The sequence below is a fragment of the Myotis daubentonii genome, chromosome 10 (assembly GCF_963259705.1).
Source record: "Myotis daubentonii chromosome 10, mMyoDau2.1, whole genome shotgun sequence".
Classification (NCBI taxonomy): domain Eukaryota; kingdom Metazoa; phylum Chordata; class Mammalia; order Chiroptera; family Vespertilionidae; genus Myotis; species Myotis daubentonii.
In genome coordinates, this window is record NC_081849.1 from 39935737 (window position 1) to 39960219 (window position 24483).

At 37.5% G+C, this 24483-nt stretch overlaps 1 protein-coding gene across 6 annotated transcripts in view; it reads right to left on the reverse strand.

The window, feature by feature from the left end:
- Positions 1–1681: 1681 nt before the first annotated feature.
- Positions 1682–24483, reverse strand: part of CACNA2D1 (calcium voltage-gated channel auxiliary subunit alpha2delta 1) — a 395226-nt gene continuing 372424 nt past the window's right edge. For all 6 annotated transcript variants that reach the window (XM_059712160.1, XM_059712158.1, XM_059712164.1 and 3 more), the window contains 2 exons: positions 23248–23330; positions 1682–5793 (listed from right to left, as the gene is read on the reverse strand). In XM_059712160.1, coding sequence (XP_059568143.1) covers positions 5677–5793; positions 23248–23330 — 200 coding nt within the window. In that variant the 3' untranslated portion in view covers positions 1682–5676. The remainder of the gene's footprint in view (positions 5794–23247; positions 23331–24483) is intronic.

The following is a 24483-nucleotide window of genomic DNA, read 5'->3' on the forward strand; positions in this document are numbered from 1 at the left end:
GATTGTATACAAATTTGCGGAAAATTGTAGAGGTGCTCTATGAATAGGTCCACTTTAAGAAACAAATAATTTGAGACTCAAGAGATGCCCAAGATGTTGACTTTCTTAGTACCTTATACCAGCCACGAAACTTTTTCAGCGGTAGTCCAAACTAAAGGTCAGAGATAACAATATGACTTTCCAACCTAAAATTCTAAGGCCTAGTTGACTATGTTGCAAAGAGACTACCAAAATGTGTCCGTACATATAGAAAGGAATATTTTAATTCTAGGTGTATAACAGTAATTAATAGGGCTAACGGGCAGCGGTTGATGTTTGATTTTGCTGTTTTAAAAAGAGGTGTCCTGAATGTGTTTGCAGGCAGAGGGAAGTGAGCCTGCAGAAAGGGAGGACTGGATATGCTTAAGAAAGAACTGATGAAACGAGGTCCCCAGGGAAGAGGCGGGGTTGGGGGGTGGTGGCACCAAGATGATTGATAGAGGAAATGAGGGGAGAGGATTGATTGAGGAGATACATTGGTACAGAATGGAGCCAGATGTTCAAAAAACAAATGTTATCTACCTTACACTTTGAGGTAGGGATTTTCCTGTTAAAATGCCTTGATCAGAAACTAAGAGTCAAATTTTCTAGTAACGACCAACTTTGGTACCTACATACCACATTGCTCTCACATGTAGGTCTTTTTTGCTCTCTCAAGGAAGTCCCCAGAAAGAAAAGTGGCTGACATTATACTGGGTTCCACGCAATATCAGGCTTCTTACTTTATTATTCAATGAGCACAGGGTGGCAGGTGGTAAGCTGGTATCAATGTAAAAGGAATCTAGTGTGTGTGTGTGTGTGTGTGTGTGTGTGTGTTTAAACTCTATAAACTTCATTGTCTTAGCTGGAATAAAATAGCTAGCAGGAATTTTTAAATACTAGAGGCCTGGTGCGCAGATTCGTGCACCAGTGAGGTCCCTTGGTGTGTCCTGTGGGGATTGGGCCAAAACTGGCAGTCCAATGCCACCTGCTACTCCCACTCATCCCAGCCCCGCTGCACCTGCCAGTGGGCTCGTGCCCAGACAGTCCCGATTGGGAGAGGTTCACGCCTCAGCAGTGGCGCTCACCAGTCATGAACCCTGTGTCTAGCGCCTGTTGGTCAGCTGAGCGGTGCTCCCGCTGTGGGAGGGCACTGACCACCAGGGGGCAGCTCCTGCATTGAGCAGATGCTCCCTGGTGGTCAGTGTGTGTCATAGTGACCAGTCGCCTGGTCATTTGGTTGTTTAGGCTTTTATATGTATAGATTAATCAGATGTAATAAAAGGTATGCATTGTTCAGATATTTTAACAATTTTCCTTCAAACTGTTTCCCGAAGGTATTTAAAGAAACCTGGAAACATTTTTGCCTAGAATTTTTGTGGGCTTTTTACTATAGAAATTGGAAGTCTGATTTAATAAGTTTCTAAATGCCTTGATGGCAAAAGTGCATGTGGTAAGGGTCAGAGTTAAGGGAAGGAGTTGCAAGTACATTTGTTTATTCGTGAGTTGAGGTTTGTAATTGTAGAAGTACTTTGCAATCTCAGCTTTTGCTTTCAAAATCTAGAATTATCTCCACAGGAAGGTGGCTTTCTTAAAATATATTTATGATAGAAACCAGTCTTTTTCAACAGGATTTTAAGTAATTAAATAATTCAAACTGTCATGACTTTAAATGATAAACTTTTATTCTGAATATACTGTTTTTGCACAAGATTTAACACAACATTTTCTGGGATTATAAATATTTTTATAACAGTATTATACAAATTTTTACAAAATGTTTTTATCAGGCTACTTAATTTCCACAAAAGTGTCAAGAGAACATAATAAATGGGAGAAAAGATCTTTTGTTCACAAAGCCACTTGGCCTTTTGCATGTATGCACACTGAGCATTTTAATAAAAACATCCTAAAAAGCATGATCCAACAATCATACAGCACAACAAAAACGATAGCTTTGTCAGGTCACACTGTAAACTCAATTGGCATCTATACAAGACAGTATCCCATTAGTCTCAGAGGAATTTCTCTGAGTGAATTATGTGAGCTATATAAACAAAGTACATGAAACTATTGGTAAGGGTTGTCTAAGTTTTTGAAATTCTGGATTTTTTCCAACACTTGATACATGAGTTATATTGATTTGCTCTTTACATCAATGCACATGGATTATTAGCAATATTAACATTCTGCTTTGAGGAAAACAACATTCCGATTACAATAAAGTATTTGAAATTGGGGGAAGTGAAATCATCCTTCTATTCTACACTTTTTTAAAAAACAAAGTCACTACACTTGTTTCACTGAATCAAACTCTGTATCTCTGGACATTTTCAAGTCAACTAACATGATCAATGGAATAGTTTAGAGTTTTAAATTAAGACATAGAATTTCAGCTTTGGTGGAGATTAAGATTTAAATGAGATGGAAAATACAAGAGAGCATCAAATAAGCAAGTAACACTTGGGTCAGAAAGGTCACTTAAAAGGGATACTGCCTATTTGAATCCAGTAAGGCCCGTTTTAAAGTTAATAAAAGGAATATTACAAGAAAACTTACAAATGGCAGCAACACTGTTCCGTTTTTATGTTTTTGTTTTCCAAGTTAAGCAATAATGCTTCAAGCATTAGAAACATGAAAAAAGATCATACTAAAATCTTACAGGTCCAGGACCTCTAAATCTCTTCAATCAAACTTGCTAACTATGTCATATTAAAAACCTGGTACAAATATGGACCACGATTGGTGTTTGGCAGTAATGCTGGTTGTTCAAATGAAGAAAACCATTAATGCAAAATTTATTCCTGTTACTCAACACCAATGCAAGAGTTATTTGAATTCGTTTTAATGACAAACTACATTAAAGCTGTATGAGTATTGCACAAATGAAGAGTTTAAAAGCTTTTCTCTTGATTTCTTGTACTGTTCAAGTCTTTGAAACTCAATATATATAATAGGTTAAAATTTAAGTTTTTGACAACAATTAGAACTCAGAGAAAAATCTGAAATTAAAGATAAAAATTTGATGGGATGAGTGTTATTGTCTTACAGAAAAGTAAGTATGCAAAAGGCATGAAGACAAGTATTAGGACCCAGAACAATTTTTAGTCAGAGCACATTCTTACCCAATTTATAATCATGTATGTGGCTGTCATAATATATTAGTATATTGTATAGCAGAAAATAAAGGATCATAGCAAGACTCATGCATTAAATATATTTTGATGGCAAATGAAATCAAATAGGATCCTGCCAAGAGATGCCACATTTAACTGTCATTAATACAATAATGTAGTCAATGAATACATACTATTTCAGTGACATTAGTCATGAAAATATATTTAATAGATTTTAAAGATAATTTTAAGGTAGTCTGTTGTATGCTGGAAGCAATTCCATTGTTTAATGTGTTGCTTATGTACACAAACTAACAATTTTATATTTTGATACCCCCTCCCAACACTTTCTTGATTTAAAATAGTCTAGTAAAAGTTAACAATAAGTTTTAAATATTTAATTAACAAACAACATGATTTAAACATTTCTAGAGTGAGAAATTCCACATTTTGTTTTTAAATCACTTTGGTGTTTTCTAAAATGTCAATACCAGTTACAAATGAGACTACAAAATCACAATGCATTAGAAATGGTAACTGATGTAGACTCTTAGAACAATAGTTGGCAAAGTGAATCCATTTCCCAATCCCACCATTTTTAAATAAAAAAATATTTTAAATAAGGAAATGTACACGAATAGTACCTAGGGTATATTGGCGGTAGGAGGGGATTACAAATGTATGCAAAGCTAAAGACAAAACAAATATACCCTTTAAGCTATGCTAAAGAATTTGTTATATCTTTGCTATGTGGAGCATATTAAAGCATGCTGGATAATCTTAATAAGATTCTGACTTTAAAAGGATATATAAGAAAATTCCCAGCATATACACACACCAATATTTGGCATGTTCAAAAAAGAACAAATGCATTTTACCATAAAAAATATCTGTATACTTCCAACCTTCAGCAGAATTACTCACTACAACTAGTTACACATTCAGTTTTCACACTTTCTTCAAATACTGTTTACTCTTGAAAATAAATTTTAAAGTATAAGTAATATTCGGCTTCCATATTCATCTATAATGAAATATTTGACTTAATATGCTAACGATTTTCACCAATGAGGCTGTATAAAACAATTTTGATTATTCATCATCAAGTATTCATGTGCATAACATATAGATTCAAGGTTTCCTATTTGTTCAGATTATTGTAAAACCCTTATCAATCTGCATGGAAATTGTGGTCAAGTGATCAGACCATTGAAAATGGAGGGACAAAGCAGCAGCAACAGCAGCAGAAATTTTTGGATTGTAGGTGCCACTATTCAAACGAACAAAGAGGAAACCTAGGATGAATCTTCATTGAGAACATATATGTGCTTTCAAAAAATAAATGTGTCAAATCTGATTTATGTACGTAAAATATCTGTACACAGGCTTTCAGGCAAAAGCACAAATCTGTATAAAATCCGTCAATTCCCATTTCACCATTTATCTAACCCAGTCATTCAGCATTTACATTGCACAGTATATTCAGAGTAGTTTAACAACGTTTTTAAAGATGACTTAGGTGCATTACACTGCAAGGTTCAGATTCTTACATAACAATAATGTCACTCGGTTAACTGTTCAATGGACTATACAGTTAAGAGAAAAACAAACTGAAAGTTAAAATAGCAGCATCATGCAGAATACCCTTGGTAACCAAAGTTCATTTATCACAAGAAAAAACATCTTCCCCTCCCCCCAACAAGCTTTTCTTAGAGCATTTTGAAATATCTGGCTAGCACTACATAACTCTACTGTGAACAAAGGACCAGTACACTGAAGCAATTAGTAAGGGCTTACATTTATGAGGAAATACATCGTATATTCAAATTTTACCCTCAAGCACCTTTAGTATAATAATTTCTTAGTTATTATTTTCAAACAACCAATTTATTACCCCACCAAAACTTAATTAGTCATCATCTGTGTTATATTTTTTGGCAGAGAAGCCATTCTTCATAAGGCATTTTATTCATGGCAAATTTTTTTTTATAGAAAATTAGCCATTATTTCTATTTCAACAGATTACATCAATGTTAATTCTCTCTATATATACATATTTCAATAATAACTACTCAAAGCAGGAAATAATGGTCAACAAAAGAATAAGTAAAGGCAAAAAAAAAAAAACACGACTTTTTTTCCCCCCTAGAGGTTTTCTTGGTAAAAGAACAAGGATTGCAGCAAGTCAAATTCCAGGTCAAAATCAAGACAATTTGTATGAGTCATAAACAGTTGTGTGGGGAGCCCTTTTACAAGTAATCACCAACAATGCAACAATAAACTTTCAAATTTTCCAGGAAAGCACGCACAGAATTTTGCTTTGATGTTATACATGGATGATGCAACATTCAGACAAGTTTCAGGATCTGGCACCCTGACATGCAGCCAGTGGGTGCGTTATGAGTCTGCGCCTTAGACTTATGCCATGTTGTGGGCCCAGCTAATGTTCTGCTGATCCGAGGTTGACCCTAGGTTACTGCAGTTGAGGACTCATGTTTAGGCAGGGTCTGGAGTTTAATTATGCAGATTTGGTTTTGGAAGGTCATAACTGGCAGTGTCTGATGCCAGATAAAAGCCAAAGAAGTACAAACTGGATTCCAATGATGGACCACAGGGAGGCATTTAATCCAGAGGCACCACCACAGTCTGTATAATCCTCCTGTTGGAAAGAACAGGAAAAAGAAAAATCCTGAAAAATATTTAGTAAGACATCTTTCAGAGCACCCGGGTTTAGTCCACTTCTGAACTCACCTTATAAAATTTCTCTTAGTCCAAATAAATTACATTCTCCTAGATTTTATTGTTCAGTGATTTAGGATAAAGAAAATTCCCTAGTACCATTTGGAATGCTTTATAATTTTATTGTATATTCTGATGATAATGAAAGAAAATATTTTAATAGTGAATGCTATTTTGAGTTATGTACCAATTTCTAAATTAAAAAACAACAAACTTTCATAGGATTAAGTGTTCCCATATATTTATAAATACAAGAAATAAAAATAAAATTTAACAGCATGTTTTATAATTGCCACGAATTATGTTTTTAGTGATTATGTGCAATTAGGGAAATTTTGGGACTGATAAAATAAATAAATTTGAGAAGTGAACTTCTATCTTCCATATCCCTTACATTTAGTTTCAAAGGTGAATATACCATATGGCACATGTAGCATCTGGACCTCCATCAAGAATTAAAATAGCCCTAACCGGTTTGGCTCACTGGATAGAGTGTTGGCCTGCGGACTGAGGGGTCCGAGGTTCGATTCCAGTCAAGGGCATATACCATGGCTGTGGGCACATCCCCAGTAGGGGGTGTGCAGGAGGCGGCTGGTCGATGTTTCTCTCCCATCGATGTTTCTAACTCTCTATCCCTCTCCCTTCCTCTCTGTAAAAAATCAATAAAATATATTAAAAAAAAAGAATTAAAAAGAAGAACGTATTTGAACCATAAATGAAAGGACACCCTGAAAAATGTATCTTAAACAAGGGGCTAAGCTATCAAGTTTTGTTTAGAAAACCATGAATGTAGGTAATGCATATACTCATTTGGATTACCCAGTCTAGTTGTGGTTCTACGTTCCCTACAAATGCAAAATTATTATTTATCTTTTATTCCAAAGTTCTGTATTCTATAACATTTTCTATATCCTTTCATTCCTTTTAATATGTTGAATTTAATAGAAAACCCTCATATCTAATTATTTTTCTAAACATCATTTAAGAATTTACTAATCCAAGGTTCATCTTCCACTAACAAAAATGTTATGTGAGTATGTGAGTACAAAAGTAATTAACTAAGGAAAAATTCTATTTAGCATATTTATACAAAGACTCTGAGCTCCCAGAGAATAGAACATTGACTCTTTGCTCACTAGGGTTTAATACAGTGATTGCTACTCAATAAATAAGTAAAATTTCTTTCTTGAATTGTATTGTGATGCAGAACTCTTTTGTTTGTCTAACAGAATTTTTGAGGAAAAAGAATCTATTAAGGGAAATTTTGTTTTTAAAAGATAGGCCTTAAATCTAAAGAGACAGTTAAAAAATGATCAATTCTCAGTCCTCATCCTATTTGACTTTTCAGGAGCATTTGACAAAATACAATAAATATTCTCTCCTTGAAATATTTTCTCATGCATCTTTCCTCCACACTTGTTTGTGGTTCTTCTTACTCTTTTCAGCTTCTTTTCTTCAGAATCTCTCCATGTTAGATTATTCCAGGGGCTATTTCTCACTCGTATTTTCTTCTTTATTTATACTTCCTTCCTAACTGTTCTAATCCAGCCCTGTAGCTTTAAATTTCACCCATTTGTTAATTAATCATATTTTTATTGTTTTTAATATGAAAACAACGTTGTTTTTCCAAAAACATCAGCTTTATTGAATTATGATTGACAAATAAAATGGCAAGATATTTAAAGTGTACATTGTGGTGACTTGATTATGAAAGAATTGCCCCTACCAAGATAATTAACACATCCATCACCTCACATACTAATTTATTTTCTTTGGTGAGAATATTTAATATCTACTCCCTTAGCAAATTTCAGTTTTACAGTGTTACCAACACTGTCATCAATTATAGTCACCATGTTTTATTGGATCCTCAGGCCTTACACTTTCATCAACCTCTCCCCATTCACCTCAGCACTGGGCAGCAATTTTGTTTGAGTTTGAAATTTATTTATTTATTTTTTAAGATTCCATATACAGTGGGGCCTTGACTTAAGAGTTTAATTCATTCCGTGACGGAGCTTGTAACTCAAATTACTCGTATGTCAAATCAAAAAGTGAACGAGTGAGACACGTGATGCTGGGCTGATGTTGTGGTGTTCACTGTGATGTTTGCTGCGCCAACTAGCAGTGGGGTATCTGAAGCTGGCTCATAACCCGAATTTTAGCTCGCAACTCAAAGCAAAAAATCGGCCGAGAGACGGCTCGTATCTCGAAAAACCGGTTAGTCGGGACACTCGTAAGTCAAGGCCCCACTGTATATAGGAAGTGATACCATGCAGTATTTGTCTTTCTCTGCTTGGTCTATTTCACTTAGCATAATGCCTCAAGGTCCATCCATGTTGTTGTTTTTTTGCAAATGACAAGATTTGATTTTTTTTAAGGCTGAATGAAATTCTAGTATTTATATAAACTTTTAGGTTGTTTCCATATCTTGGCTACTATAAATAATGATGCACTGAATACAGGAGTGTATATATTTTTTCCAGTTAGTGTTTTCATTTTCTTTGGATAAATACCCAGAAGTAGAACTTCTGGATAATACTGTAGTTCTATTTTTAAAAACTTTAAGGAACCCCCATACTGTTTTCCACAGTGGCTGCACCAATTTACATTCCCCAAAATGTAAATTTTCTCCACATCCTTGCCATCATTTATTTTCTCTTGTCTTTTTTTAAAATAGCCATTCTAATAGGTATGAGTTGATTTTCACTGTGGTTTTGATTTGCATGTTAGTGTCACTCCTAATTAGTGATGTTGAGCCTCTTTTCATATGCCTGGTGGCTACCTGTATGTCTTCTTTGAAAATATGTTTATTCAGATGCCGGAAGCCAATTCCAGCATGTCAGCAAGGGCTGAATCATCTGGAGTGGCAAGGGCCTTTCCCCAAACCTGAAAAGGGATGATTGCTTGCTGCCAGACAGCTCAGGGCATCTTAATCTACATGTTACTGCCTCCTACTGGCCAAACACCTGAACAGCCATAGGCAAATTCTTCCAATCTGACAATGGATTCTGTACCCAACCCTATCCTTTGAAGTGTATATCTCCACCTTGCCTTAGGACAATTTGTGTTAATAAATAGCAAGGGGTCCTCCTGAGACAAGGAGATCTTAGTTTCTTTAGCTAGGCTCCTCTGACCCCCAAATGCCTTTCAAAATTATGTTTCGTCTCTGGACTCTTATTTAATTTATGCACAGGCCCCTTCTCCAGATTTCTGAACCCTTCTTGATGCCGGATCAAGACCCCTGGCATTCAGATCCTCTGCCCGTTTTTAAATTGTATTATTTATTTTTTGATACTGAGTTTTATGAGTTCTTTCTATATTTTGGGTACTGGCCCCTTATCAGATATATGACTTGTAAATATTCCCTCCCATTCAGTAGATTGAGGATATGGAATATATATATATATATATATATATATATATATATATATATATATATATATGTATAGATAGATAGATAGATATCTTATCTATCTATCTATCTATCTATCTATCTATCTATCTATCTAATTTTCTTTACTGTACTACTGTATCTTTTAAGTCCCATTTGCTTATTTGAGTTGATTTGTGCATAGTATGTGATAGTGGACCAGTTTTGATTACTATAGTTCTGTGATACAGTTTGAAATCATGAAGTGTGATGCCTTCACTTTTATTCTGTCTTAAGATTGCTTTGGCTACTTGAGATGTTTGTGGTTTATGTTGTACGTATTGTAGTATTTTTTTTTTTTTTCAGTATACAGGTCTTTCACCTTCATGGTTAAATTTATTCCTGGGTATTTTATTCATTTTGGTGCAATTGTAAATGGAATTAGTTTCTTAATTTCTCTGATAGTTCAATATTAGTGTTTAGAAATGCAACTGATTTTTGTATATTGACTTTGTATCTTGCACTTTTATTAAATTTATAAATTCTACCAGTTTTGTAGTGAGTTTTAGGGCTTTCTAAATATAAGACCATGTCTTATGCAAATAAAGGCAGTTTTACTTCTTTCTTTCCAAGTTGGATGCCTTTTATTTCTTTTTATCGCTGAACTGCTCTGTCTAGAACTTCCAGTACTATCTTGAATAATAGTGGTGAGAGTAGGCATCCCTGTCTTATTCCTGATCTTAGAGGAAAAGCTTTCAGCTTTTTACCATTGAATATGATATTATTAGCTGTGGACTTGTCATGTATGACTATTATTATGTTGAGGAATGAACCTTCAATACTATCTTTGTTTAGAGTTTTACCAAACAGAAATGTGGAACCAAGCTGAGCAGCTTTCCAAAGAACAAATAGAATTCTTTGCTGAACTGGATGAAGTAAAGGGTCCTCTCATCTTTAATGCAAGCATCATGACAGATCTAGTTCGTTACACCGGCAGGGGCTGCACTGGCTTTGCCAGAATGCCAAGTTGATATCTTTAACTGAACACATTCTCGTTGCCTCTGATTTTCTCCACAATACTGTGTTATATCACGAAGTTTTCACTGCCATAACATGCCACCTAGCTGACACTAAGAATAAGGAATGGTGTTCTCCCTCCTTGTTCATCTGTTACTGTTTTTTATAACCCAAAGCCATCATGTCCCTTGACCCTGTCAATATTCCCAATATGAAAAGTTATTTCAATGCTTTTAAATCTGCAGCAAAAAAAAAGGATGTTAAATTTGGTAAATGCTTTTTGTACATTTGTTGAAATTATCACATGATTTTTATCATTCAGTTTGTCAATGTAGTATATTGATTGATTTGCAGACACATCGCTGGAATAAATCTAATTTAATCATGGTATATGATCCTTTTAATGTATTGTTTCATCTAATTTGTTGAGGATGTTTACATCTATGTTCATCAAGAATATTGGCCTTATTTTTCTTTTTTGTAGTCTCCTTGTCTGGTTTGGTACCATGTCAAGCCTGGCCTTGTAAAATGAGTGTAGAGGTATTCCCTCCTCTTTAACATTTTTTAAAAGATTTGAGAAGAATTGGTATTTATTCTTTTTTAAGTGTTTGGTAGGATTCACCAGTGAAACCATCTCGTCCTGGACTTCTGTTTGTTGGGAGGTTTTTGATAAGTGATTCAATTGATTTATTAGCCATTGGTTTGCTTAAATTTTATATTTATTCATGATTCAGCCTTGAGAGGTGTTTGTTTCTAGAAATTTATCCATTTCTTCTGTTGTCCAAATTTGTTGGCATATAATTGTTCATACTAATTTCTTTGATCCTTTGTACTTCTTTGATATCAATTTTAACATCTTTTTCATTTCTAATTTTATGAGTCCTCTCTCTTTTTGTCTTGGGAAGGCCAGCTAAAGGTTTGTCTATTTTAATTATCTTTTGTTTCATTTATGTTTTCTATTGTCTTTTTAGTCTCTAATTTATTTATTTCTGCTATGATCTTTGTTAATCCCTGACTTCTAATACCATTGTGATTAGTATGTTGTTGTTGTTTTTTGTTTGTTTGTTTTTGTTTTTTACATCCTAGAGGTATAGATTTAGGTTGAGATTTTTAAAATTGTTACTATAGGTATTTATCACCATAAACTTTCCCTTTAGAAGTACTTTACTACTTCCCATAGTTTTGGTATGTTTTACTTCCATTTCTCTTTTAATTTCTTCTTTGAATGGTTAAGAGCATGCTGCTTAATCTCCACACATTTATAAATTTTCCAGTTTTCTCCATGTAATTGATTTTTATTGTCATACACTCGTGGTCAAAAGGATGCTTGATACAATTTTTTTCTTGATAATAATAATCGTCTTACATTTATTAAGTCGTCTTTTATGGCATAAAATATGTACTATTGGAGAGAATGATCCCCACGCAGTTTAGAAGAATGTCTATTCTGCTGTTTTGGGGTGGAATGTTGTTAATGTCTCTTACATTCTTCTGCTCTAACTTGTCACTTAGCTCCAAAGTTTCCTCATTGATTTTCTATCTAGATGTTATACCCATTGATGAAAGTAGGGAATTAATGTCCCCTAATATTGTACTAGAGGCCCAGTGCATGGATCTGTGCACCGGTGGGGTCTCTCAGCCTGGCCTGCGCCCTCGCAATCTGGGACCCCTCAGGGAATGCCAGAGAGCTGGATTTGGCCCAGTCCCCAAAGGCCAGGCCAAGGGACCTCTCTGGGTTCACTGTGCAGGTGAAGCAGATTCAGGGCTGACAGTGCCCCTGCAGCAACCTAACCCCTGGCCGATTCCGCCAGAAATTGTGTTCTCTCCTCTACTGGTTGGAGTGTCTGACCCTGGTGGTCATTGCACGTCATAGCTACCAGGCGATCGGTTTAATGGTTGGACATTGCTTAGGCTTTTATATATGTAGATTGCTGTCTATTTCTCCCTTTTTGTCTGTTAATTATTAATTGATATATTTAGGTGCTATATGTTGACGCATAAATATTTATAAAGGTTATATCCTCTTTTTAAATGACTCCTTTATCATTATATAATGACTTTGTTTCTTATTACAATTTTTTTTTAATCTTCACCCAAGGATATGTTTAAAGAGTGGGTGTGGGGAATAGTAGGGTGGGGAACATTGATGTAAGAGAGAAATATCAATCATTTGCCTACTATATGCACCCCAACTGGGACTCAAACCCCCAACCTTTTGGTACATGGGACAGTGCTCCAACCAAGACACATGGCCAGGGCTTTTTATTACAATTTTTGTCTGAAAGTCTAAGAAAAGCTACCCAAGCTTTCTTTTGGTTTCCATTTGCATGGAATACCTGTTTCCATTCCTTCACAATAAATCTGTGTGTGACTTTAAAACTTGAAGTATGTCTCTTGTGCACAGCTTATAATTTTATCTTTTTTAAAAAAATCCATTCAGCCACTTTATATCTTTATATTGGAGAATTCAGTTCATTTGCATTTAGAGTGAATTATTGATAGGTATTTTGTTAATCATTTTCTGGCTGTTTTCAAATTCCTTTGTTGCCTTTACTGCTCTTACTCTCTTCCTTTCCGATTTGATGTGTTCTTGTAGTGGTCTGTTTAAATCCCTTTCTCTTTATCTTTGGGTATGCAGTATGTTTTTGATTTGTGGTTACCAAAGGCTTACATAAAACGTCTTTTAACACTGTATTTTTAAGGTGGTAACATTTTTAAGTTTGAATGCATTTTTCTGAAGCTCTACATCAGTGGTTCTCAACCTTGGCTGCACATTAGAATCACCTGGGAATCTTTTTAAAGATTTTTCAGGAGGCCCAGAAATCAGGATTTTAAAAAGATTCCCAGGTGATTCTAATGTGCAGCCAAGGTTGAGAACCACTGCTCTATATTTTTACCCTCCACCACATTTTGTTATTGATATCACAGTTTACATATTTTATCTTGTGTAATCATTAATTATATTATAGTTATTTCACTACATATTTTTGGACTAAGATCTTTTTTGGGAGCAAATTTGCAAAGCATTGTGCAACTCATCACATAAATTATCTCAGTTGTTTCTCATGGATGCCCAATGAAGTAGGTATTGCGTCCAGATTTTACACAGAATGCAAGTTTCAAAAAATAAACCATTTGCCCACAATCACCCTGCTAGGAAGCCAAATCATAATCTGTCTCATACACCAGGATGAGCTCTTTAACAATCATATTAGATATATGTGATTATTAACCCACCACCATTATAACATTAATCTTAATTTAACTATGCATTTACCATGTATAGTTTCATATGATTTCCTGTTACTAATTAACACTGTTTTACCTGCACTTAAAGAAGAGTCTTTAACATTTCTTATAAGTCTTGTGGCTATAAGTTCCTTCCGTTTCTGCTTGTCTCAAAACTCTCTCTTCTTAAATTCTAAAGAACAATTTTCCCAGGTATTCTTGTTTGGCAGGTGTATTCTTTAGCACTTTGATTATTATGTGCCACTACCTTCAGTCAGATAGTCTTAGGGGTTCCCTTGTACATAACAGTTTTTCTCTTACTAGTTTTAAGATTCTCTCCTTGTCTTCTACTTTGATAATTTAATTATAATGGGTCTTAGTGTGGGTCTCTTTTTATTGAAATACTAGTGGCCCGGTGTACGGATTCATGCACATTGAAAGGAATCAGGCTCCCTCCTCTCTGGTTCCAGGGTGTGTCACCTGAGAACCACTGCTGCTAAGTCACCACAGCTTGGCAGCTCCTGTGTTGAACGTCTGCCCCCTGGTGGTCAGTGTGTGTCATAGGTACCAGCCAGTCGACTGGTTGGTTGGACAGGATGGTAGCTCAGCCTTTTATATAGAGAGATATTTGAAATATAACATTGTATAACTTTAAGGTGAACAATGTGTTAATTTGATGGATGAATATACTGTAATATGATTGTCATTGTAGCAATAATTAGTACCTCTATCATGTTATCTAATGATCCTTTCTTTCTAGTAGTAGTAATAATTAAGGTCTAGTCTCTTAGTAAGTTTGATGATTATAATACAACTAGAGGCCCGGTGCATAAAAATTTGTGCACTCAGGGGGGGAGGGGGGGTCCCTCAGCCCGGCCTGTGCCCTCTCGCAGTCTGGGACCCCTCAGGAGATAACGACCTGCTGGCTTAGGCCTGTTCCCAGGTGGCAGAGGGCAGGCCCAATCCCTAGCTGCAGCCCCTGGTCGGGCTCAGAACAGGGCCGATCAGGGGGTTGGGGCACCGCCACTCTCACACTCAGGGCAGGGCCGATGGGGAGGTTATGGCTCTACCCCGTCACACACAGAGCAGGGCCCGTGGGGGGTGGGGGGTTGGGGAGCTCCCTCCTATCAGGCACAGAGCAGGGCTGATCAGGGGGTTGGGGCGCCTTCCCCTGTCACGAACAGAGCAGGGCCGATAGGGAGGTTGTGGCCCCGCCCCCTGTCACACACAGAGCCGCAGGGCGATCAGGGGGTTTGGGCGCTGCCCCGTCACGCTTATCCCGGTGCCGGGAGGCCTCATGGCTCCGCTGATCCCGGTGCTGGGAGGCATATTACCCTTTTACTATATAGGGTAGAGGCCTGGTGCATGGGTGGGGCCAGCTGGTTTGCCCTGAAGGGTGTCCTGGATCAGGGTGGGGGTCCCCACTGGGGTGCCTGGCCAGCCTGGGTGAGGGGATGATGGCTGTTTGCAGCTGGTCACACATCCTTCAGGGTGGGGGTCACCACTGGGGTGCCTGGCCAGTCTGGGTGAGGGGCTGAGGGCTGTTTTCAGGCTGGGGGTGACTGAAGCTCCCAACTGCTCCTTTTTTCTTTTTTTTCTTTTTTATTCTGGGCCAGCTTTAGCTTTGAGGCTCGGCTCCAGCTCTTAGGCCTCCGTGGCTGAAAGTAGGTTTCTGGCCTTTGCTTACAATGTTGCAAATCTGCTGGCTGACGTCCGGTGGTATTTGTTACAGAGTTTCTTAAGCTGCCCGCTCAGAGGCCTGCAGCGGCAGGCGGGGAACGTTGGTTTCCTCCGTCACTGAGGCAACCAAGCCTCATGTTAGTTTCAAGCTGCCGGCCGCCATCTTGGCTGATAGTTAATTTGCATATCTCGCTGATTAGCCAATGAAAAGGGTAGCGGTCGTACGCCAATTACCATGTTTCTCATTTATTAGTGTAGAAGGTGCTATTATGTATATTCATTGTACTGTGCATTAGATATCTAGGACTTATTTACTACTTGTTGTTTGTACCCTTGAACAACTGTTCTATTCCCTCACCCCCTTATCCATACTCTGATAGCTACCATTCTGTTTTTACAATTTTTTTAAGGTTCCACATATAAGTGATATACAAAGTGCTTGTCTTTTTCTGTCTGACTTACCTCACTTAGCATAATATGCTCCAGGTCTAACCATGTTATTAAGAATGGCAGGATGTCCTCCTTTCTCATAGCTAAAAAATATTCCAGTGTTAATTATTTGAGAAACCTCCCTATTGTTTTCCATACTAGTTGTACCAATTTATATTTCATCCAACAGTGTACAAAGGTTCCCTTTTCTCACATCCTTGTCTGCACTTATTGTTGCTCATCTTCTTGATGAAGCCATTCCAACAGGTGTGAGATGGTATCTCATTGTGGTTTTGATGTGTATTTCCCTGATGAATAGTGAGTGATGTTGAGCACATTGTCCTGGGCGGGGGGGAGGGGGAGGGGGGAGTGGGGGAGGAATCTATTACACCCAGATTCAGGCTGATTGGAGGCTGAAGCAAAAGTAAGCATCTTTCAAAATATGCAAGCCTTTCAGGAAAGGCTTGGAGATGGGCATGTCTGGTAGCTCCCTCTACACTGAGCTCTGGGAGGACAGCTGGTTAAGAACTGTTTGTTTGCTACAGTCGTATATTACCTGTGAATGCCAGCTGTGCTGGCCACCAGAGGCAAGTGATAAAGGGGTGCATTCTTAGAGTGGTGGTTGATAAGCCAAGATGCCAGATATGTTCAAAAATCTTCTCAAAGAGATACCAGAGACCTGGAATGGGTCGGAGGATGAGCATGGAGGCATCGCCTACTGTGTCCAGCCTTTCAGGGAGGACCACAGTCAGCTCCTAAATATGTGCTAAATTAGAGGATTTACTCTCAGGCAAGAGCTTTTAAAGAATGCAAATATCCTTTGGCAGGGAAAGACTGGGAGAAGGCATTTCTGGCTGCTCTCTCTTCTCTGAGCCCTGGGAGGATGGTCCTAGTGAGCCCTCATGGGCCCATTAAAAACTTTCCCTTTGTTTGCTATGGTCTTGTGGGTCTCATGGATGCAAGCCCCTAATGGCTTTGAGAGCTACGTGTTTTGGGGGCCCATCGTCAGGTGGAAATCTTAAAAGTTGAGGTGCTAGATGTTCAATCGAAACCCTTCCGTCTTCAGGAAGAACTTGGGAGTTGCCTCCTGATTTTAGGTTGATGTGCCAGGTGTGAGGCTTATGGTGATAGTATGTCTCAGCATTTCCTACCCATTTCAATGTGGCTATTTTCTTGTTCATCCAAAGTATAGGGGTCACTCAGGCGGATTTTGTTCAGAAGGAATTTCGGTTTATAGGTGTAGGTTTGGTGTGCCTTGGGGCTTACCATGTCACCACTTTGGACCAGCACCTCAATTACTCACATTTTTATATCTTTTGCCCTAAATTCTCCTCTGACCTCCACATCCATTGATCTCTACCACCTCTACTCTTATATGGGCTCAGAAAGATATCAAGCTTGCCCCAAAACATTATTTTTCTACATGACACATTTAGGAGTAGTGGATCAGGTCAAAGACAAGTCATCTGTGTTTCCTCCCTTTTTATCAAGTCTAATCCATCAGCATGTCTTCTAGCTTCAAAATATATCCCCAAACCTCCTACTTCTCATGTCTAAGTCACCATCACTTCTTGCCTAGACTCCTGCAAGGCTGCCTCATTGCTTCTACTCTTGTCCTTTTATGATCTTTTCTCATAAAGCAGTCTTCTCAAAACCATACATCAAATCATTTCACTCCCTTTCTTGAAATTTCTTATCGCTCTTAGAGCAAAATTTCTCGACAGAGCATTGTATGGTCTGGGACTTGGCTGTCTTTCCAGTTTCACCCTCCTGTATTCCTCTCCTCGCCCTCAACACTCATTCTGCTCTGATAACACTGGCTGTTTCTGCAAGAGGTGAGGGTGTTTACTATCTCGGGACTTTTGTACTCGTTCTTCTCTTTGTTCAGATACTTTTCCCTGTAGGTAGGGTTACCAGATTAAAAACAGCGTTCTTAATTACATTTCAATTGAAAATAATTTTTTAATTTATACATACCTCAAATATCTCACAAGTAAGTACTTAAGATTAGGTACTCAGTAAAGTAGCACATATATTGATTAGTTATAAACACAAAATACTAACTTACACCAGGAGTGTCTCCTAAGTTTTAGTTAAGTGGTTTTTTTTTCATGTTATTCTTCTGCTTTTTTTTTTTTTAAATTATTGTCAAGAGTATTACAGATGCCCCCTATTTTCCCCCCTTCACCCATCTCCAACCCCACCCTAGGCCATGCATATATGCTTATAAGTTCTTTGGTTTTTGATGGAACAGAAAATTAGGCTACAAACAAGACCCATTAATTCATTAAAGATATGTTTATCAAAGAAATTCTTATTAATGTAAAAATTATCCTAGAAAGGTATTATGGAAAGAAAAATATTCTCTCTGGCTTGAATCCATTTTCTTTATTTTCAAATGTGTGTTTGTTTTTTGAGGAGGGTGGGGGCTCATTTCCCCTGTGTGATGATATATGTCTGTTTTAGCCTGCAAGGTGGTAGTTTAGATAAGTTATTTGGAGTCCCTGAAATCTGTAAGTTGACTCATACTAAAAAATCTGCCTCTTCAGTGTCCTGATCATGCTTTCTCATGCATTTTGCATGGACAACTACATTTACCAAGACTTGAAATTATTCCATGCAAGTAAATTATGAGCTATATTCTAAAAACATTCCAAATCACAAATGCATTGGTATGGGTGGAACTTCAGCATTTCTCTGTTTTAAAGCGACCAAACTCCCACTAACATCATGACCAGATCAATCAAGTCTGATTTTTTAAAAGATTACTATAGTAGAAAATAAGAGATTGGTACCTTATTTCAGTATGACAGATTATACAGTGCTAATATGATATATACCTAAATATATATCTATCTAGAATACACACACACACACACACAAGAGTAATTTTAGTAGATTTTTTTCAGGGATGTCTCTCAAAGGAATCTTAAAAAGATACACCGAGAATTCCTCATTCCTATTTTCACTTTTCAGTTACTTATTAAAAAAACCCTGCATGCCCCCTACTGAGGATCGCCCTCAACCAGGGAATGGACCCTGACTAGGAATAGAGCCGATGATTTCTGGTGCATGGGACGATGCTTAACCAGCTGAACAACACCAGCCAGGGTAAGGGAATAATGATATATTTTTAAAAATGTTCATACAGAGAGAGAATTTAATTTTGGTATATTTTTTTAGTATTTAAACCAGATAGGTTTATTTACTTGGTTTTCACAGCAAAAAAAAAATTCCGTTATTATCCCAGGACAAATGCAGTTGTTTTCTGAATATCCTTCTGCTACTCCCTTTTCCCTCTGATAAGCTCACTCCATCCATAGTAATTGCCACATCTCCATCTAGTGGTTTCCTAATCAATGACTACCTGGACAACAATGATGAAAGAACAAACACAACCAAAGTGGTTCTAGTAATAATAATCACAGTGAATCAAGGCCATCAGAAAAGAAACTGCAAAACTATAAATAAAACCCTGAACACAAACTCAGGCCCTAAAACATCTATTTAGTTACACTGATTATGTAATTCAGTAAATGGCAAAAGGTTAATAAATAATGATTATTTTGCCCTAGATAATGTAAGTGATATTTAAGTAAAATGAAATTGGGAGCACTTATACAGTAAGAGCATCAAAATTTTGGTAGTAAATATCTAAAAAGTTGTTTTAAAAAGAAAAAAAGTAGAATGATTGAATTATTAAGTAATGATTAAATTGAGATGACCAGCTCTAGTAATTGTCCTTAAGGTATTTCTCTTTAGTAAAATTGAGACATCATGAAGCTTGTATAATTTTTTTCCACATTGACTTATTTTTTAAAAAAAAAACTGAGAAAATACTGATTTTTAAATAAATATAGAATGTTATGTTCAGTTTAAGATTAGAAACTTATGCAACATTTGAAATTAGCTATTTATAATTAGTACTGGTATTTTAATAACCTGGTTTCAGGACATTTAGGGATATGGATTATTTTTTTAAATTTCGAGCCAAACACAAAAACAAAGAAAAATTAGAGAAAGTGACTGACCATCCACACCACATGAAAACTTGCAGTAAAATGAAGATAGGAGCTGACATCATGGTACAGGCACGACTCGTTGTGCATATAAGTTGATCCTATTAATAACAGGCAAAGTAGCAAGAACAGGAAAAAAGAAAGAAAACACAGAAAAGAAGACATACAAGATGAGATTTCATGCAATTTGCTGGCAGTTAGCAGTTTATGTGAGCCTCCATCCAGAGCAGATTCACAGTGACCATTGCAAATAAGCATCACTGAAATATTCCACTGCTAAGGAAACACAGACATTATTAGCACATTAAGCTACAGAGCAAGAGTTGTACTTTCACCCACAATCCACTGTATAATTTATAGGAATTTGAACATTTTTTGTCTTAAACCTTTTTAATGCCTTGATCAAAATATAGAGCTTCGTAGGGTAAAAATATTTTTGAGTAACAGGGATTTTATATGATCTTTAAAGTTCATCTGAAGGAATTTAACCTCAGTCTTTGATGGTAAATAGCTGATGAGCGATCCTACCCTTGGGCCCACATACAACATTCTTTGGGGAATGATTTGACAAGGGCAAAGCTCCTGAAGGTGTAGTAGATAAAACAATAAGTCCCCATATCTGAATTTTTTAAAATTCTAACGGGGTAAAATGAAAACGAACAATTAGCAATTCTGAATCATTTCCCCCTCAAAGGGAAGGGTCAGAGATTTACTTGCTATAACATCTTGCTTTCTTAGCCTTATTCTCCAGATTTTCTTCTTTGCACCAATTATAATTTAAATGACCTAATTGCATAATAGGTATCTATGGAAATGCTTAGGTACATAGTAGGCTAGTCTACTCTAAATAAATAAAAACCTCTATAAATACACATCAATCAGTAAATGATAGGAATTATTATATTCTAAAATTAGGGCCAAAGATAATAATGGTCTCTGTGTGCAAACCTCTAAATGCAAAGGCACACCTTGAATAATCAGAGAATTGAATGTTATATTTAAAATTAATTTTTGGAAACACGTGCAGGAGAACCAAGATGGCGGCATAGGTTAACGCCGGAGTTTGCTGCTTTGAACAACTACTTCAAAAGTGAAACCAAAAAAAGGAAAGGACATCACCCAGAACCACAGGAACGCTGGCTGAGTGGAAGTCCTACAACTAGGAGGAAAGAGAAACGCACACGGACACTCAGAGGAGGCGCAGTGCTGAAGTCAAATTCTGAGGTGCGGAGTGCGTGGAGCGGGCTGGCGGCGGAGGGCGTGGTTGTTGTTTTCAATCGGGAGGGAGTCGCAGACTCTGAGCACCAGATCCGGGCGAGTCTTTAGGGACCCAGACTCAAACGGGAGAAGCGGGACTGTCTGGCTTCGGTCAAAGCGAGTGCAGCTTTCTCTCCGAGCTTTGCAGCGGGTGCTGGGACTCAGAGAGGCAGAGCCCCTGGGGACAGGACTGAGAGCCGCCATAACTGCTCTCTCCGGCCCACCCTGTTGATCCTGTGCGACCCGCCCCGCCCAAGCCCTGCACAGAGGCATTTGCCGGATAGCCTCAGGCAAAGGCTAGATTAGCACCTCCCTAGAGGACAGAAGTTCTCTCACTGCTGACACAGCTGATTCTCATAGCCACTTGGCCTGGAGGTCAAACCCTCCCTGGAATTAGCTACAACAATCAAGATTTAACTATAAGACTGCGAACAAAGACCACTAGGGCGTGCACCAAGGAAGCATAACAAAATGCGGAGACAAAGAAACAGGACAAAATTGTCAATGGAAGAAATAGAGTTCAGAACCACACTTTTAAGGTCTCTCAAGAACTGTTTAGAAGCTGCCGATAAACTTAATGAGATCTACACGAAAACTAATAAGACCCTCGATCTTATATTGGGGAACCAACTAGAAATTAAGCATACACGGACTGAAATAACGAATATTATACAGACGCCCGACAGCAGACCAGAGCAGCGCAAGGATCAAGTCAATGATTTGAAATGTGAAGAAGCAAAAAACATCCAACCGGAAAAGCAAAATGAAAAAAGAATCCAAAAATGCGAGGATAGTGTAAGGAGCCTCTGGGACAGCTTCAAGCGTACCAACATCAGAATTATAGGGGTGCCAGAAGATGAGAGAGAGCAAGATATTGAAAACCTATTTGAAGAAATAATGACAGAAAACTTCCCCCACCTGGTGAAAGAAATGGACTTACAGGTCCAAGAAGCACGGAGAACCCCAAACGAAAGGAATCCAAAGAGGACCACACCAAGACACATCATAATTAAAATGCCAAGAGCAAAAGATAAAGAGAGAATCTTAAAAACAGCAAGAGAAAGAAACTCAGTTACCTACAAGGGAATACCCATACGACTGTCAGCTGATTTCTCAACAGAAACTTTGCAGGCCAGAAGGGAGTGGCAAGAAATATTCAAAGTGATGAATACCAAGAACCTACAACCAAGATTACTTTATCCAGCAAAGCTATCATTCAGAATTGAAGGTCAGATAAAGAGCTTCACAGATAAGGAAAAGCTAAAGGAGTTCATCACCACCAAACCAGGATTATATGAAATGCTGAAAGGTATCCTTTAAGAAGAGGAAGAGGAAGAAAAAGGTAAAGATACAAATTATGAACAACAAATATGCATCTATCAACAAGTGAATCTAAGAATCAAGTGAGCCGAAACCGGTTTGGCTCAGTGGATAGAGCATCGGCTTGCGGACTGAAAGGTCCCAGGTTCGATTCCGGTCAAGGGCATGTACCTGGGTTGCGGGCACATCCCCAGTGGGAGATGTGCAGGAGGCAGCTGATCGATGTTTCTCTCTCATCGATGTTTCTAACTCTCTATCTCTCTCCCTTCCTCTCTGTAAAAAAATCAATAAAATATATTTAAAAAAAAAAAATAAAAATAAAATAAAATAAAATTAATTTTTGAAAGTGGACAGGCATTTTGTAACCTTTATGTTTGAGAATAAAGTTTCTTAACTAAAATAATTTTAAAAGCATAAAGCTGATTACTGACACAGTGAGAATAGTGTTAGAAGAAGACAGCTGACCTATAGGAATATTAGCAGTTTGTTGAATAAAATTTTACAAAGCATATTTAATATGTTATCAACTTAACCCTGTGTAATTGACCTGGTCTAATTTCAAACAATATAAGAATAGTTAAGAGAAATAATATAAATCTAATCTATGACAGAATCAGAAACCATGTAAAAAAAAAAAAGAATTATAAAACAATTAGATAATAGCTGTTTAACAGGTTTTTAAATACCCCGAATAAGCCCAAATTAATAAAAATAACTTTTATATCTTCAAGGTTGGAATATAAATGAAGGTAGACAACTCATATACCATACATAACATTTACTGTCCATGAAAGTCTTTAAAATCATCAGATTTGTAATGTTGGGTTATTAGTGAATTGATTGGAATTGTGTTTGAAAGTACAATTTCTGTGCGAAGGACAGATAGAAGAAGCAACTGGTAAGCTTATTCTAACCATGAAAAATATTGAAATGAAAAATCTATTTACCAGAAAGTACATCATGTTAACGAGAAACACTATGGCTCTTTAAGTACTTGAGGACAAGGACCATTGAGATACAGTATTTTAATACAGTAAACATTTGGTCTTACCAAGTCATTGTTATCAAAGCAGACGTCAGGCCCCTTTCGGTATCTGGGTTGCTTAACCATGTCACAAGGATCAGGACCATCAGCTAAAGGAACTTGTTAAGGAATATGAAATTACTTCCCCCCACACACAAGTAAAGAAAATGCAATATATTTATTTCTCAAAGCAAGTAAGAGTTACCTATGTCATTACTCTAACCCAGCACAACCAGTTCAAGTACTTAGGGATTTAAGGAATTAAACTGCCACAAATTTTTCTTGTCAGACTAGAGGCTGTGTGAAGAGATCAACTTTTTCAATTCTGACCATATATGGTCCCTGGCACATAAAAGTGGAAGAATGATGCAGAGTATAAGAGAGTCATACTTATAAAACAGTACAGGGGAGAACCTGGGTGCAAAGATAGACAAAACCAACTTCTAATAATACTGGTAAATGTCAATTCTAAACATAGGTGAGAACTTTTTTAGCCTTTGCCCCTGCTGTTTTTGAAAAAAATAAAAATTAATAAATAAATACACACACACACACACACACTCTAGAGGCCTGGTGCATGAAATCTGTGCACTGGGGGGTGTCCCTCAGCCCAGTCTGCACCCTCTCCAATCTGGGACATCCCTCTCACAATCCAGGACTGCTGGCTCCCAATGGCTCGCCTGCCTGATTGCCCCTAACCGCTTCTGCCTGCCTGATTGACGCCTAACCCCTCCCCTGCAGGCTATCTTGTGTGTTAGAGTGATGGTCAATTTGCATACCGGTCATGACTAATTAGCATATCCCTCTCTTATTATATAGGATAGGCGCTCTACAGAACCTCTGCATAAGTGCTTAATAGTCATTGCATGTCATTTTGCATGTTTACCACCAGAAGTAGTTTTAGCAGTTGTAGCATATGACAGGGTTTCCTTTTTTAAGAATGAATGGTATTCCATTGGATGCATATACCATATCTGACTGCATTTTGCATTATTGACTATTGACAGCTTTCAAGCCACAATGCCCCCTTTCCTTCTACCCCACATCTAGGCGATCAGGAAAGCCGGAGTGGAATGCTCCCTCCGTTGGCACTGCTGCCTAACCCAGACAGTTGCTCCTCCCAGCTCTCTCAGGCCATTTTCCGATCTGCTTGGGAATCTGCACTGCTCTCTCCACCAAACTTCATTCTGTGAGTAAGAAACCTTTCACATTCTTTTGGTGCATGTATAGCAACATCAGCCTTGACATGCAAAACAAATTTCG